Source organism: Molothrus ater, chromosome 11 (assembly GCF_012460135.2).
Source record: "Molothrus ater isolate BHLD 08-10-18 breed brown headed cowbird chromosome 11, BPBGC_Mater_1.1, whole genome shotgun sequence".
Taxonomy (NCBI): Eukaryota; Metazoa; Chordata; class Aves; order Passeriformes; family Icteridae; genus Molothrus; species Molothrus ater.
The window spans coordinates 1,730,335-1,745,957 of NC_050488.2; the positions used below are offsets into that span (position 1 = coordinate 1,730,335).

The 15,623-nt window shown below is 40.8% G+C and overlaps 1 protein-coding gene across 2 annotated transcripts in view; it reads right to left on the minus strand.

Moving 5' to 3' along the window:
• Nucleotides 1-15,623, minus strand: part of BICD2 (BICD cargo adaptor 2) — a 50,657-nt gene that overhangs the window by 7,261 nt on the left and 27,773 nt on the right. For both annotated transcript variants that reach the window (XM_036390868.2, XM_036390867.2), the window contains exons 2-6: nucleotides 13,832-14,044; nucleotides 10,682-10,834; nucleotides 7,268-7,720; nucleotides 5,258-6,277; nucleotides 4,040-4,191 (exon numbers count right to left, since the gene is read on the minus strand). In XM_036390868.2, the coding sequence (XP_036246761.1) occupies nucleotides 4,040-4,191; nucleotides 5,258-6,277; nucleotides 7,268-7,720; nucleotides 10,682-10,834; nucleotides 13,832-14,044 (1,991 nt within the window). The remainder of the gene's footprint in view (nucleotides 1-4,039; nucleotides 4,192-5,257; nucleotides 6,278-7,267; nucleotides 7,721-10,681; nucleotides 10,835-13,831; nucleotides 14,045-15,623) is intronic.

Consider the following 15,623-nt stretch of genomic DNA (forward strand, 5'->3'; position numbering starts at 1 on the left):
GCTATCTTTTCTGTGCACACCTTGAACCTGATTCCTTCCAAGCTCCGCTACTGCAAACCAGGGGGATGCCCAGAACAGCATTACCAATTCCTTGAGAAATGAAATGTGATTGCTTCAGCAAAATATGATCTGGCACTGGAGTGACCTGTCCCTGTTCCCCTTGTTCATGCTCAGTATTATAGTTCCAAAAGATTTGGGACATATAAAAAATATGCAGAGGTTCCCCTCTGCTCTCTTCCAGCTTCTTTCTTGTAAATTAAAACATATCCACATTTTGGTACAGAATACAAAGTTAATGTAGCCCCAAAACTTGCAGCTCAGTGAAACAGCGCCAAGATTGCTGCTGTCTTGATTTGTCATGCAGCAGAGAAGTGTTAATCCAGGCCAGCTAAAGCAAGGGGAAGAGAACTCTTCACCGCCATCCCATTTGGAACAAAAAGAGATAAGGAAGAGAAAACTAAACCATTGCAGTAAAGCAGAGCAGGGACTTCCCACACCATCTTACTTATGTTCTGGTATCACTCCTGCCTCTTGACCAAGTACAGCCAGTTGTGCCAAAGCCAATGGCTGACTGGCCTTTCTAGGCCTGGCATCTAGCCTAGAAAGCAGTGAAGTCTTTCCCATGTGAGCCAAGCTGTAATTAAAGCCAGGATTCTGACTCTAAAAGATTATTGTAGCAAGTCATTATCTCACAGAGCTTCCTGTTAGCACAGAAATTTAGAACATCAACTTACTGTCCCTAGAAATTACAAGGTATTCACTATTTCAAATACCTAAATTGGTTGCTTGTTTTTTTTGTTTTCCACAGAACTCTATTTGGGGAGTTTTTCCTTTCTTCCCCACAAAAAGGGAAGTGTTGTCAGTAGCATATGTGCAGCTGCAGTTTGTAACTGTACCTGAGCGACCATTTTCTTCTATAGAAGAGATGACTGGGGAGAAGCAGGAGCATTAACTACTCTGCCTACACACCATCCTGCACCCTGAACCTGCTTTCCTGATTCTTTAATCCAAAAGGAATCATATAGCCGCAAACTCAAACCTTGTCCTGGTGCAAGCATGGCTGTCCTGGGTCAAGGAACATCACACTGTACAAAGCACAGCAATCATTTACTGGAACAAGGGGATAAGAAGTTTTCTAGAAGTGGCTGTAGATGTTGCACACAGAGGTGGACTGGGATCTGCACTGCTTTCTTCCTTCATGCTGCTCACTGACTCTCAATTTCATTTTCCCAAAAAACCCAAACCAAAACCCAGCAATGTTGCCTCCCTAACCATCTAGGACGACACAGGCTCTGGACCTGATTTAGATGGTGGCAGCAGCAGCTATAGCAGCATATCTTTGTGACCTGTGTATTTTTACTGCTTTGACAGAACAATTTTTACCATTCCCCTTTTACCATTCCATTTGTCATGTGCTAGGCTACTTCCCAGCTATATATTCAATAAAATCAGAACAGATGTCTTTCTTTTAAGAACACCTTTGAAAGAAGATCATTTGGCTTTCAGGTTTTTAGGAAGAATGTGAAATTAGTATCAGCCTGCTTTCACACATTTGCAGCTTTAAGTAGATAGTGAACACAAGGCTCTGATTCTGCCCATTTTCTTAGTACTGGTAATTAACAACAACAAAAAAAAAGAAGCTTAAGGAAACATCAACTAGATTTTTAAAAACAACACCAGCTATATACAAATATATACACCAAGAAAATAAACATCCTGAGTGTTAAATATAATGATGAGAAATAAAAACTATATCTTCTAAAACTCTCTGAAGCCAAACTATTGAAAAACCTAACTTGGCATTTTCCAAAGCTGCATACCACTGCTTCCCACAAACATTGGTTTGGCCTTAGTTCTACAGACCAGTTTATGTAAGGGTCAGCATGTAATAGTTTTAATACCATTTATATGTAAATTCATTAGTAAATCAAGCCCTGTTCCAGAAGAAAAAAAAAAAAGAAAAGAAAAAGTGATGTAACCAAATGCACCTGGGCATACCCATATTTTTCCCCTCTTCCCTGCAATCAATGAAGACCACATGACAACTTCCAAGAAAACAAGACAGGTGACTCAACAGTGACTGAAGGAGGAACTAGAGAAAAGCATCAACTACTTCTACCTCGAGAGATTAAACTGTCAACCCACTAAGGAAATTCAAACATGCAGGATTAAAATCACAATTTCTCAGCTTTATTAAAAACTGGGAAACGTATTAGCAGAGACACAGTTAAAATGAGATGAAAATGAGCACTGACTGCATTCAGCTGTAAGAGATCAGCCACCTGCTGTTTCTAACTCAATCTTTATATTAGAAATTAATAGTAAAGACAGATTTTTAACACCTTCCCCCCACCTTTTCCTTACCGAGGCTCTAATTCCAAGCTCTTCAGCTCTCCCCACCCCACACCACCCAAGCCGTGCATGTGCTTTGCTTTTTACATCATACAAGCACTGACACTTTCTATGAATTGTCAAACATAGCCAGGACTTGTGAATCTAAAGCATGGAGACAAATAATTGTTGTTGCAGTAATCTCCTGTATTTTAAAGTAACTCACTTTCCACTTTGATTAAAACCAAAAGGGCAGACAAACTGCCAAACAAGAGCTGGCACAGTGTACTGTGAGGAGCTCTCTGCACACCATTATTATTTCACAAGAATGCATCCTGTGGTTCACTCTCTTAGCAGCAGGGTTCAAGCAGAGCACCAGGAACATGGGAAGGTGGTGTGGACATAGACACTTCAACAAATCTCTGGAAGAAGACTTTTACAACCCAGGTCCAGGGCCTATCTACAAAAGGCACCTTCACCAAGGTTGAATGTCAACATATGCAGCACTACATTTTAGTTCTCAGACACAGAGTCTAGAGCAGGCACCTCAGTGCTGTAAATGTGTGTGCACAGCATCATTTATGGGGTTTTGTAGCATGCCCATTGGATAGTGAAATGCCTTTGCCCTGCCTCGACATCTCCTTGCTTTCACAGGGATGCTGACAGCCCAGACCTTTTTTAGTCTCTAGATGCCATTCATCACCTCCAGATCTAGCACCAGGAAAAGGAGGTAAATGCTGTTATTCCCTTTCTGGAAATGCTCAAAGTCACATCTTCTGTGTCTAGCTTTTCTGAATATTAATGAGGAATAGCTGAGAGAACTGGGTTTATTTAGTCTTGTCAAGAAGAGGCTTGGGGGGATCTCATCACTCTCTACAACTGCTGGAGAGGCAGTAGTGAGGTGGGGCCAGTTTCTTCTGCTGTGCCTGCAGTGAGAGGATCACAGGAAATGGCCTTGAGCTGAGACGGGGAGATTCAGAGTAGGTATTAAAAAACTGTTTTCACTGTTCAGGTGGCCAGGCATTGGAATAGGCTGCCCAGGAAGGTGGAGGAGTCATCCTCCCTGGAGGTGTTCAAAAAGCATCTGGATGCAGTGCTGGGTGATGTGGGTTAGAGGTTAAATGGTAGTGCTGGGTGGACAGCTGGACTCGATGATCTTAAAGATCTCTCCCAAACTTGATGATTTAGTGATTCCATGTATCACACCATAAAGCACAAGTAAGAAGCAGAAGCAAGTTCCAAAGACAAAGCTATCAAATCATCTGACACAGGTCAGTGAAACAACAGATGCCAATTTCAGGATGGACAGCCTAAGAATGCCAGGATGTTTGCAACATCTTTACCTTTTCCTAGATCATCAAGGTAAAGCAGAGTCCCATCTTCAGTGTAGAATAAATGCTCATTTTCCATTGTTAAATGTCACTCCTTCTCAGAGCTAATCACTTCAAGAACCAGGGAAAACAGGTAATCTCCCAACCAACTTGAATAAATACTGCCACAACAGCTTTATGTTTTGTAGCAGCACACTATAGCCACACATGTTCCTCATGAACCGGAGCATATCACAGACACACACACACACTGCAAGCAATGATCTTGGGAAGAAGCACCTACTGCTTCACTCTCTGCATTGTGGGTGAGAAGGATGTTCAACTCTTCCCCACACAAGCAAGGAATTAAATTTTGTGGAGTTCATTATATTTGTTACCTTGTAGCAAACATAGCTCTCAGGGAAGAGAAGGTGGCAGCATCCTCCTTCAAAGCCTTCAGCTCATTTCGCAGCTTCATCATGGTCTCTGTAACCATCGCTTTCTCATTCTCATACTTGCTTTTTAAGTTGGCAAGGGCTACTTCTGCAGTCTGTTGTTACCAGGGAGAACAGAAACATAACATTTAATGAAACTCTTTATCAAATGGCTGGCTTAAAGATTTTTAATCACTATTCACATAATGAAACATTTACTTTGTACTGGAATGTTAAACTTGTGGTGAACCTATCTTGTACAGATAAAATAAAATTTCATTTCTGAACACTGGGAACAGACATAGTCATCTCTTACTCCCATTAACCATGCAGCAGCATTAAGGAAGTTACAGAATATAGATGTAGTGAAACCTATCTACTAGCAACACAAAGGAACAAAACAATCTGCTTAGTATCTCAATACTTAAATGCATTTGTCAATCACTAGCGCAGTTGCCTCTTATAGCATCTTACTTATCTTACATTTGGGACACCTTTATTAAAATGTGCAAAAGAAAACTTAATGTGTTTATTTCATTCTTAACACCACTAGTAGTTCAGTAGACTAAACTACCTTTTCTTTTGAGACCATTTAAATTTAAGCATAGAGAAGAAGATGAAGCGTGTCACATGGTGCTTCAATGGCAGTTTTTTTCACCTACTGCACTGCTAATGTTGTTGAATGTCCAATCCCCAAAGACTATTTTTACCTTTCACCTCTGTTCTTTTGACCACATTCTTATATCACATTCTCATTTTGGAAGGCTCTCTTTTATTTTGGAGTTTGAGAGAGAACAATACTTAAATTTCAGAACTCTTTTAAGGGTCACTACTAGAATTCTTTCAAGTAGAAAATAAGATTATCTCCATTTTAGGTGTCCTACATTAAATATAACCTAATCTAATACAGACAGACAGTAGATTGAAGCTACCTTAACCTTATAAAAGTCTCAGGAGTACATGAGAAGCTGAAGTCAATTACAGCTCCAGTGCTCATCTTCAGATGGGACAGCTGGGTTCCTCTAATGGAACAGCCAGCTTCAGCCTCAGACTAGCAAAATAACAGCAACGAAAGCCCCACAGAACTGAGGGAATGGCAGAATGAATTAAAAGAAAAATTTTCTTTTGCTTATGACCTAGTTGCCTAACATTGTAACCTTCAAACCTCTAAGACCTGGTTACCTGTTTGTTGGCTTTCAGCACAGTTCTCAGAGTTGCTATCTGTTCCCTCTTGGTGCTCAGCAAGGATTTCAGCTTCAGGATTTCTTCCATAAGAGCTTCCTTGTCTTTGTCCACCACTGGGCCAAGCTCTTGAGTAGCAACGCGCTGCCTGGACAGCTCAGTTGTTCTGTCCACAGCAGCCTGCAGGTGCTTGATCTGATCCCGAATTATAGCAATCAAGTTGTAAATGTTCATTGGTTCCTTCCGAGGATCTGACACAGGGGATGGCAGAGATGACACCGGGGATGGGCTGCTGTCACCACTTCCATTCTCTGCCTTTCCCAGCTCAATAGTTAACAGCCCTTTAGAAAGAAGAATGGGAGACCTTCTTCCCTTGGCCTCTGGACTACTGCGTCCACCTTTACCTTCCTTGTAGTAGTCCAGCATCACTCTGTTTGGAGTTTCATTGTTGCACATGCAGACATGGTGGTACAAATTGGCCAGCTCTTCACTGAAGGTGACTAGTTCATCTTGAGCCACGCTGAGGCTGCCCTGTGTTTCTCCAGCGACATCACTGACCTTCTTCAGTTCCTTCTCCAGCCTGGCCATCTGTTCTCTATCATGCCTACTGGACTTTTCCAGTGAGGTGATCTTTTCAGTGAGAGCTTGGCTCTCAGTCTCATATCTACTCTTCTCTTCCTCATACTTAGACTCACATTCTTTGTATTTTGCCTTCAAATTTTTGAGCTCTTCCTTCAGGTCAGTAATTTCTGCCACAGCCACTTTGTACTTGCATTCCAGGATCTCTGGCCCATTGATGTCAACTTCATAATAGTCTCCATCTTCATGGCTATCTCGGTCCTTCTCATTATCAAGGGCAGACTGACGCTCCTTACTGGCCTGGAGCTTCTTCATGGCATTCAGATTTTCAGTGAGCTTGCCAATTTTCTCATGCTGCTCTGAGAGGGCCCCCCGTGTATTTTCCAGCTGCTTCTGAGATTCCTGCAGCGTTGTTAACAAGTTAACCTTCTCTCTTTCCATCTGAAATGCGGGAACATAGACATCTATGTTAAGGGAATTGTATGACTTAAATGGTTTTTACTCTAAGAGACAGCAACTTAGCCAACAGTCCATATGGTTACAGAAATTCAATCACTTGCACATTATAGGAAAGTCTCCACAATATATTCTAAAATTATCTCCAGTTACAGTGTTCATTGCCAATTTTTTCTTATCTCCTCGTCAAAATGCACATTTTTACACATTTATTCCCTAGGTGATGGTCTCATTGTGAAAACTTCCTTTCAGTTAACAACAAGCTAAATTTTATTGCTATCTTCTAAATTATCAAATAAATTCTAGAAAACACCGAGTTACTCTATGGTGAAAGCTTGGAACTTCATGAAAGACTCAGAAATACCAAAACCTTTTCAAGTTTCTCCTCTTAAATTTCTCATTTTTAAAAATTCTGACAGCTTTTTGCATAAGGGCTTTTTCTTACAGAACATAATTTAAAACACGTCTGACAAAATATTAGTAGGAAACAGAAAAGTGCACCTTGTTCTAAGCTCTCCAACCTCCTAATTGCACAAATATAGCACAGAAATGCTTGGTGCTGATTAAGACTTTATGCTCTTTGAACTAATTACAGAAAATATGAGTACAAAACTTCTTTTGATGAAGGTGATTGGAGTAACTTTCAATTTTGAAACAAACCACTATTGTTCTCAGTAGTGACATAATGAAGTAGACACAGCAAGTATTTGCACAGGAGATGCATTAGAACTTTCCACCAAGGAAAGGACATGACTGCCAACTCCATTGCATTAAAAACAAAAAAGAAAGGAAAAGAAAAAAAGCTGTGGTTTTTCACTGACAAACATTTAACATCCTCAAATTCTAAACCAATTAAAGCCTTTAAAAATACACTATAAACAGTACCATGTGAGATACCGAAAAGACTGAAATTACATCCCAAATGAACTTTAGGAGCTATTTGGAAGTACACAGCTTTTTAGGAAACCCATTTACCTGCACAAGCTGCTGTTTCAGCTTCTGGATTTCAGAAATGTTTAATTCACTCAGAAGATCTGAAACCAGACTTGGGGCTGGAGGGAAGCTTTCATTTTTCTTGGGCGTTGAAGTATTGTTTTTACCATTGCTGAGTTTGCTGAGGCAGTTTTGTTCAAACCCATTCATGATTTCATCATTATTGGGCTCTGTGGCTTCATCGCTGAACTTCAGCCCATCCAAAGAGATGTTTAAATGGCTGTTGTACATGGAATCATTGATGTTCATGTAGTGAGACAGCTCCTTCCGAAGGTTGTTCTTCTGCTCCCGCTCTGTCTTCAGTGTTTCCAAGGCCTCCTCAAGTTGGCGCTCAGAGATCTCCTTCAGCCGGATGGCATCTTCCAGCTGGCTATTGAGAAACTCGGTTTCCTCTTCCAGCCTTTTGATTTCATGTTTCAAGCCTTCAAACTCCACCTGGAGATACACAAAGTGGAGGGGAAATCTCTGATGAAAATGTCTGCCTGGGAGGCACCAAGTCATTTTGCTTTTGAATGCTTGATATCACTTAAATATTGTAGAAATATAATACTTTTTTCATTTCTGGAGTCTAGTTTTAGCACTATGACTGTAAACATGGCTTATGTAATTTACCTTCACAGAGACTACAGAATAAATTCACTAAGCAAACTGTCAAATGAGCTCGTCTATTCCAGCTCAATCAGGACAGGTGGGAGATACAGTGTGTCTGATACAGAAGCATCCAAAAACAGTCTTTCCTAGCTCTACATGCAAACATTTGTTTGATTAAAAAATTCCCTGGCCAGACTTCCCACAAAGTTAAGCTTCACATTTCCAAAACAGGCATGATAAAGGTACACTTTGACACTGCTTCACTGCCATTCAAATACACACCACTGGGTTAAAACTGTGATTAAGCTCTGCTTTGATACATTCAAATTAAAATGCTTTAACATTTCTCTCATTATCATTTCAGCACATCTTGAAAGGGCTACAATTCAGATTCTACACTTCAGATCCACATCGATGAGTTTGATGGCATGCTATCTATCATGTCTAGTACTGCACTTTTCTAAGTCTCTCTTGCACTGAAATTATGTACACAAACAATTCATGTAAAATTTTTAATCACTTGGGAGTAGCAGGGAGGAGGCAAACAAAGAATATTATTCTTTACTCTGAAAGAAGGGAACTCATACCATATGATATCTCCCATTATTTATTTTTTGCCAATTGCTAAATAAATTTTAGATGTCAACATAGAGCAAGCTGGGAGTGGGGACCACACCCAACTTACAAACCAGGAATCAAGTATGTTAATTCAGTGTTGCCTGGGAAAACTTGATGGCTGCTTCTAGTTGCATGAGTAACTAGAATAATTAAAAACTAGAATAATTAAAAGTTCATCAAGTAGGATTAGGACACGGTAGAAAATTAATCCACTGCCATGAAAAGAACAAGCTCTTGGTTCTGCATACTTCCACTAAGATAAAATACTTCAGACTGTAGTCTATTTTCAAAGTTTCCAGAATAAAAATACAGCAGTCAATAACTACAAGCAAATATTGAGATAGCATCTGAGGTTAAATTTAGCTCAGGCCAGAATGGCAGCATTCTCCAGTATTGTTATTTTAGAATGAGAACATGGAGCTGGGAACTTTCACCTGCTGCTCTGAATATGATGAATGAGAAAAAAAGGTAAAATCCCAAAGTAACCAACTACATTGGTTTGATTTTACCAATTCCCTCTGTCTTCCAGCCTGCATCGAGATCACAACAGCCCCTTTTGTCCCTACTACAGGATGTCAGAGTGCCCAAAACTGCATAATTAAACCAAATATATGCAGATGAGAACAGGTCCAACCTGGAATCCTGTTTTGCACAGTGAGGCCCAAAGTAATAAACAGAGATACAGAGTTTCACTTGGACATAAATAAAATACATTCGATATCCCACATATCTAGCCTGACAGGGCAGCTTTCATTCATTACACAGAAGGACTTCTGCAGCAAATTCTACAGAGATTTTACTATGTGCTGACCACAACAGATGGTATTAACATTCAGTTTTCTAAAGAATTTTGATTTCAGGAATATTTTCATGGAATTGTAGAATCAGAGAATAGTTTGGGCAGGGAGGGACCTTAAAATTAATTTCATTCCTCCCCCTGCCATGGGTAGGAACGCCTTCATCTAGACCAGGTTGCTCCTCCAAGCTCTGCCCAACCTGGCCTTGAACATTTCCAGGGATGAGGTAGCTGCAGCTGCTCTGGGCAACCTGTGCCAGGACCTTACAACCCTCACAGCCAAAAATTTCTACTTAATATCCCATCTATCCATGCCCTCTGGCAGTGGGAAGCCATTCCGCCTTGTCCAAGGTCCCTTTCCAGCTTTCTTGGAGCCCCTTTAAGTACTGGAAGGTCTCCCTGGAGCCTTCTCTTCTTCAGGCAGAACACCCCGAGCTCTCCCAACCTGTTTCCAGAGCAGAGGGGCTCCAGCCCTGGCAGCATCTATGTCCTTCACTTTCCCAACTGAGCTTTATTTATGCAATGGAACCGACAGCTACCTGAAGAATAAAAATAGGAAGTCCCACACTGATAGATGAAGATAAGTGAACCATGCCAAAGACCACATCTATCTTAATTAGCTCCACAAATGATAACTCAGGGAAGCTCTTAAGAAATTCCAAGAATGCAGTTTTCTAAAACTCTGGAAATAGCTGGAACTGCACAATTAAACATGGCCTTTCAGACAAGCAGTCACACAGATGTGACAGTGCAGAGCAACTGTAACAGCATTCCAAGTTTATTGAAAGTAGCTAGAAGAGTAGCACAGAAACGAAGAGAGAAGATAAGAATAAAGTAGCAACTAAAACATGTTTCAGAAACATGTTCAGAAACACTTCTATTTCCAGATACTGTAGAAGGGAAGGATGAAAGATGGATGGATGGATGGATGGATGGATGGATGGATGGATGGATGGATGGATGGATGGACGGACAGATGGATGGATGGATGGATGGATGGATGGATGGATGGATGGATGGATGGATGGATGGATGGATGGATGGATGGATGGACGGATGGATGGATGGATGGATGGCGTTGTAAAGAGACACTGAAAAACTACTGCAGCAAAAGGACTAAAACAAGTAACAAAGCAGAGTGATAGAGACCTTTCTTTCATCAGAGAAAGAGAAGGCAATGGAAGGACTTGGAAGTCAAAGTAGAAGCAATGAAGTATTATGATTGTGTATGGAGTCAGAAAGGACAAGTCTTGGTGCTAAAATAAAGAGCTTCTAAAAAGTAGTACAAAGATAGAAAATAAGTAGGTGTATGCTCAAATGAGACAGAATCATACTGTAACACAGGAATTAACTGTACTACCAAAGCAATGACCACTGGTTGGAAAACTTGCCTGACTTTGCTTCAGGACAGACACTTGTTTCTGGAGACAGATGTTTTCCTCTTCAAGTTCAGTATAGTCTTGCAGCAAACGTGCTTCTCGGAATTTATATTCTTTAATATCATCTCGCAGGCGGGCCCTTTGGATCTCCACATTTTGGTTGACCTGGAAAAACAAACAAAGCAAAACAAAAATGGTGGCACCTGGATCAACTACAATTAAATTGCAAAATTTTATATCTTTTATATCTTTTTTATATGCACTAATTCATTGAATTATATTGAAACATATTGAAATTATACATTTTCCCCTCACCCTCCAAAATTACAGAAAACCAAGTCATTTACACAATAATTAGATTTTGTATTCTTGATTTTTTTACAAATCCTCACTATCGACTCAAAAAAAGTCAAGAAACAAGCAGGGAAAGCAGCATTTACACCTGTGCTGTTTCACTGGCTGTAGCAACCAGCAAATGTTTTCCAGACCAGAAGTCAGTACCCAAATCTGTTTCAACTTTAACAAGAAGGGCCTTTTCACGAGAGAAAGACAGAGTCAGATGAGTCCAGATGTTCTTATTTGGACATATATTTGCTGCTGCTTTTCAACAGACATTTTCTTTATAACCAGAGCAATAAGTTGAAAACATGATACAATTAATCCTTTTGGAGAAAGACACTGAGTTAAAACCCATGAAGCCTAAGATCTCAGGTTGAGAAAAAATAGAAACTAGTTGACATAAAATACTCCCTTCCCTTAGCCCCAAGACTTATGCAGGACTTAATGAAAGACTTAAAAAAAAAGTTAGCATGGTTTTGAAAGATAAGAAGTAAAAACCAATATATTGGTGTAGTATGACCTTGGGATCTTTCATGAATGTACACAGACACTTTAATAAATTGAGCTGGAACATAGAGAGCTATAGAAATGGCTCACTGCACTTACTTTTTATTTTTTCCAATATTATTTTCCTTCAAGTCCTATCTTCAAACACTTAACTCATACAAAGTGAAAAAGTATGTTCTAAAACATTAACAGAATCAGCTTCAGAACTAGGCAAACAGGGAATACAGTTGCCTAAAAAAATAGTATTTTTGTAGCTGTGCCCATGATATGACCGAGTAGTTTCCCACACCTCTAATTCAAAACCACTGCTACCTGCTGACAGAGGCAGCCTGTCACTTCAGCTGGCATATGGGACCTGCTGCCTGATCTCACCTGTCCTGCAGCCCGAGAAAGCTTCAGCCTCAGGCCTACAAACTCAGATTCCCTCCGAGCTCTCCACTCCTGGCCAGACACAGGCACGTCAGTGATGACTAAATATGGTCTCAGCCCTTGAGAGTGTGCAGCAGGGTTCCACTGAATAACCACACAGGTACCAACAGGCACACGCAGCACACTGAGATAAGGGAAATGTTTGCAGCTGGAGGATGTGCCAAGAACTGAATCTGGCATGTTTTGAATACAAACACTGAATCACCTGCAACTGTTAAGACTAATAAACTTAAATTACAATGCCCTCACACATCAGGTAAAGATTAGACTATATAAAATTGTCTGTTTGTTTTTAGCCTGAAAGAGAGCACAACTTCACAGCACAACAAGAAATCAAAATTGCTGCAATCAGACACTACAGTACACCAATACAAATTACAAGTTGCTATAGCCCATATTCCATGCCTGAGTAAGTGTTGACTCTCTATCTTTGCACAAACCCAGGGCCACAGGGAAAGCTGAAGGCTGACATGAATTCACATTTTTATGTCTCCTTAAAAGGTGACTGGAATGTGGCAGTATCTGGAAAGAAAAATCGCCTCCAGTTGCAGTGACACTGGAAGCAGACCAGAAATCTGCTGCTCAGCACACTTTGAGAAGGGACCAGAATCCCTCACAGACACTGTGCTACCTCTGGGGTGGGCAGTTTTTCTATTAAGCTAGTCTTAAAGGTTGGGAAATACAGACAAAGAGTTGTGTCTGTGTTTCTAGAACTCTTTCCCTGTCTAAGGAGAAGGCTTGATTCCAACTCTTTTCCACAAAGTTAAAGGAGAAGTTAACCAGCATGTTTGATCACTTGTGACCGCTTGTACCACAAATCTTCTCTGTCATATCCCAACAAGAGGCACCAGTGAATCCCCACATCTCCAGAAAAGTAACCCACATTTCCTCATCGATTTTACCACCAAATATTATCCCCATATTTGTTACTATGTCCTAAAGAAATTACATGAGACACTTGCAGCTGAGGTCACATGGAGTGAGTTGAGATTCAGATATGGACTCTTGGATAGCCTTCCCTCCTGGCAGGGGAGGCCAGTTGATTAGCTTAGGACTAGACAAGATTAGACCCCAGTGCTTCAAAGGAAGGTGGAAGAAAGCTCAGGAGTAATAACTGCTGACTGTTTTATCCATCCATCTGTGGTTTACAGACTCTGTAGTTTTACCAGACTGAATTTAAGCAATAGTTTGAATTTAAGCAATAGTCTCAAAACAATCATTTCTGCACCAGTACCAGAAAGACTTCAGCTGAACTACAGATTTTGTAAGTAATTAAACTCTTTAAGTAACTTCTCAGCAATTATTTCCCCTTAAAAATATGTGGTTTCAATAGCAAAAAAATAAAAGGTCAAAGCAATTATGTTAAGCAAGCTACATAAATGTAAAAGCCACCGCTTCATGAGAAAAAACTCAAGACTATAAACTTTCCTATCCCTCTCTTTGTGCATTTCAGTGTTTTGTTATAATCTCACACCTTCAGAAATTAAGGAGGAAAAAGGGATAAAAAGGGAAATTATGCCACAAATATTTTGCAGCCAGAAAATCTGCACTGGGAATGAAGCAGCAAAGTACATCCAAGGGTCTCTGTGCTTGGCCTAAACAGGTTCCTCTGCTTTTTAAGGCAGCAATTCTGGAACTGAGGGAACTGATGCACAGTACCTACAGGACCAGCATGACCAAACATGCAGCCATGACTATATAAACCGTGTCTGTCAAATTGCCTTTCAGCCAGGAGCAGCTGCTGGGAGCTCTCAGCCTGGGAAAAGGAACAGGCTGCTGTCTGTCAAATCGCCTTTCAGCTCAGGAATCTTCCCTTTTTTTTGGCTACATAGCACCAGAAAATGTAACAAATCCAAGCTGCAGTGAACCCTGTGCATCTTTGCTCACCTCCTTCAGTTCCTGCGCAACAGAATTAAGGCGTTCATTTTCAGACTGTGTGTTGGCAAGGACATTTCTTATCTGTTTCAATTCTGTCTGCAACTCCATAACCTTCTTCATGTAGTATTCTTCTTTGGTAGCTGATTCTTGAATCAAGGTTTCCTCTCTGCTCTCTCCATCTGCTGCTACTTTCTTGTGGTTGGTATGGGCCTGTCCAAAAGCCTAGGAAAGTCAGAAAACACATTTTTTATCAATAAACCTATAATTCTGCATAAGTAAATTCAATGTTAAGTAGTTGAAAACATTTACCCTCATATAGTTCTTCAAGGCAAAGGAATGTAACCTCTTCCTACATCCTCCAACTCAGATTTACAAATCCTAATAAGTGGCCAACACTGCGCTCTTGAAAGTAAACCATAGCACCTAAACAGTGTTTTTTGATGCAGAATGCTTAAATAGAACCTCATATAAACCCTTGTGGGAGGGAACAACAATGTAGTGACTCTGCTGTTGAAACACGACTGGCTTTCAGCCAGATGACTGCATGACCAGATACTGCTGCACATGCATATTCTCTATAGTGGGGTTAGATTCACTTCTGCAAAACCAGAATCACTGAGAACACATCTGGCATTAGCAGCCTGTTCCTTTTCCCAGGCTGGGAGCTCCCAGCAGCTGCTCCTGGCTGGTAGATTACAGCCCCCTCCCTTGGGCTTGGAGACGTTGGCAGGGCTGTTCCAGATCCAGGCTAAGCCAGTGGGGTCACACTGGCTGAAGTAGGTCAGCGGACAATCCTCCAGCCAGCTTGAGACATCAATCCCCAGCAGTGTGCCAGCAAAGGTAGTCAGAGGCAGGTCAGAAGTCCAACCCACTTGGCACAGCCTGCCTCTGGCTAGTCCTGACATTGGCATTATTTTTCCTCCTCACATTTCTTTTGAGGGTCTTCATTTTGCTTGAAACCGTTGCAGGTGATGATGGTCCCTGTGGTAGTGTTCTCCACATGTGCCCCCAACCCACACAGACACCCCAGCTGCTGTGGTACAGAACAGCCTGCGGCTGTCACTGGCACATGTTGGAGAGCAGAGCTGGCCACTTCCAGTAGTTATATTTGTAACACACGGCCCAGCAGACTGGCCATATTCAACAACATTAAAAATGTGATCTTTTAAGCGTTGCACACGCTTGCACCACAATTCAACCCAAGGCATATTTGGAGCTTTCAGGTGCCACAGTATCTTTTCGGGATGCCAAAACATGGCAGATTTTCCTAGTCAACATTAATATCAGGCCAAGTCAAGGACAGAGAAGCATCTCATGAAACTCCTTATCTAGTCATAAATTTTCAATTGATGCCAGCTCTTCAGAAAAATACTGTCAAAGAAGAAAAAAAATCTGCTTTGAAGAGAAACAGATTTCAGTGTTTTATTACTTCTGTATATTGCAGCAGGCACATTAATAGCACAGAAACTACTGATTATACCAGGGCCGAAACAGCTGATCAAGTATGCTAACTCTGCCTCTGATTAAAGGAACACAGATATTGCTCCTATCAGACTAAATTTTATTTCAAATAAGCAAGTCAGAGATATAGGAGACAAATATCCATTGGAGAAATTCTAGCCAGATTCATCAAGATAACCTAAGGGAAACTAAAAAGTGCCATATTTCAGACAAAAAGCACCATCTGGTGCTGTTAAGTCCTTGTCAAATGAATTTCAACAAAGCAGCTTAAAAGCCTAATACCCAAGATCTCCATAAATGTTAAAGGGATAACAAAAAGCACACTAGCTCCTCAAATACA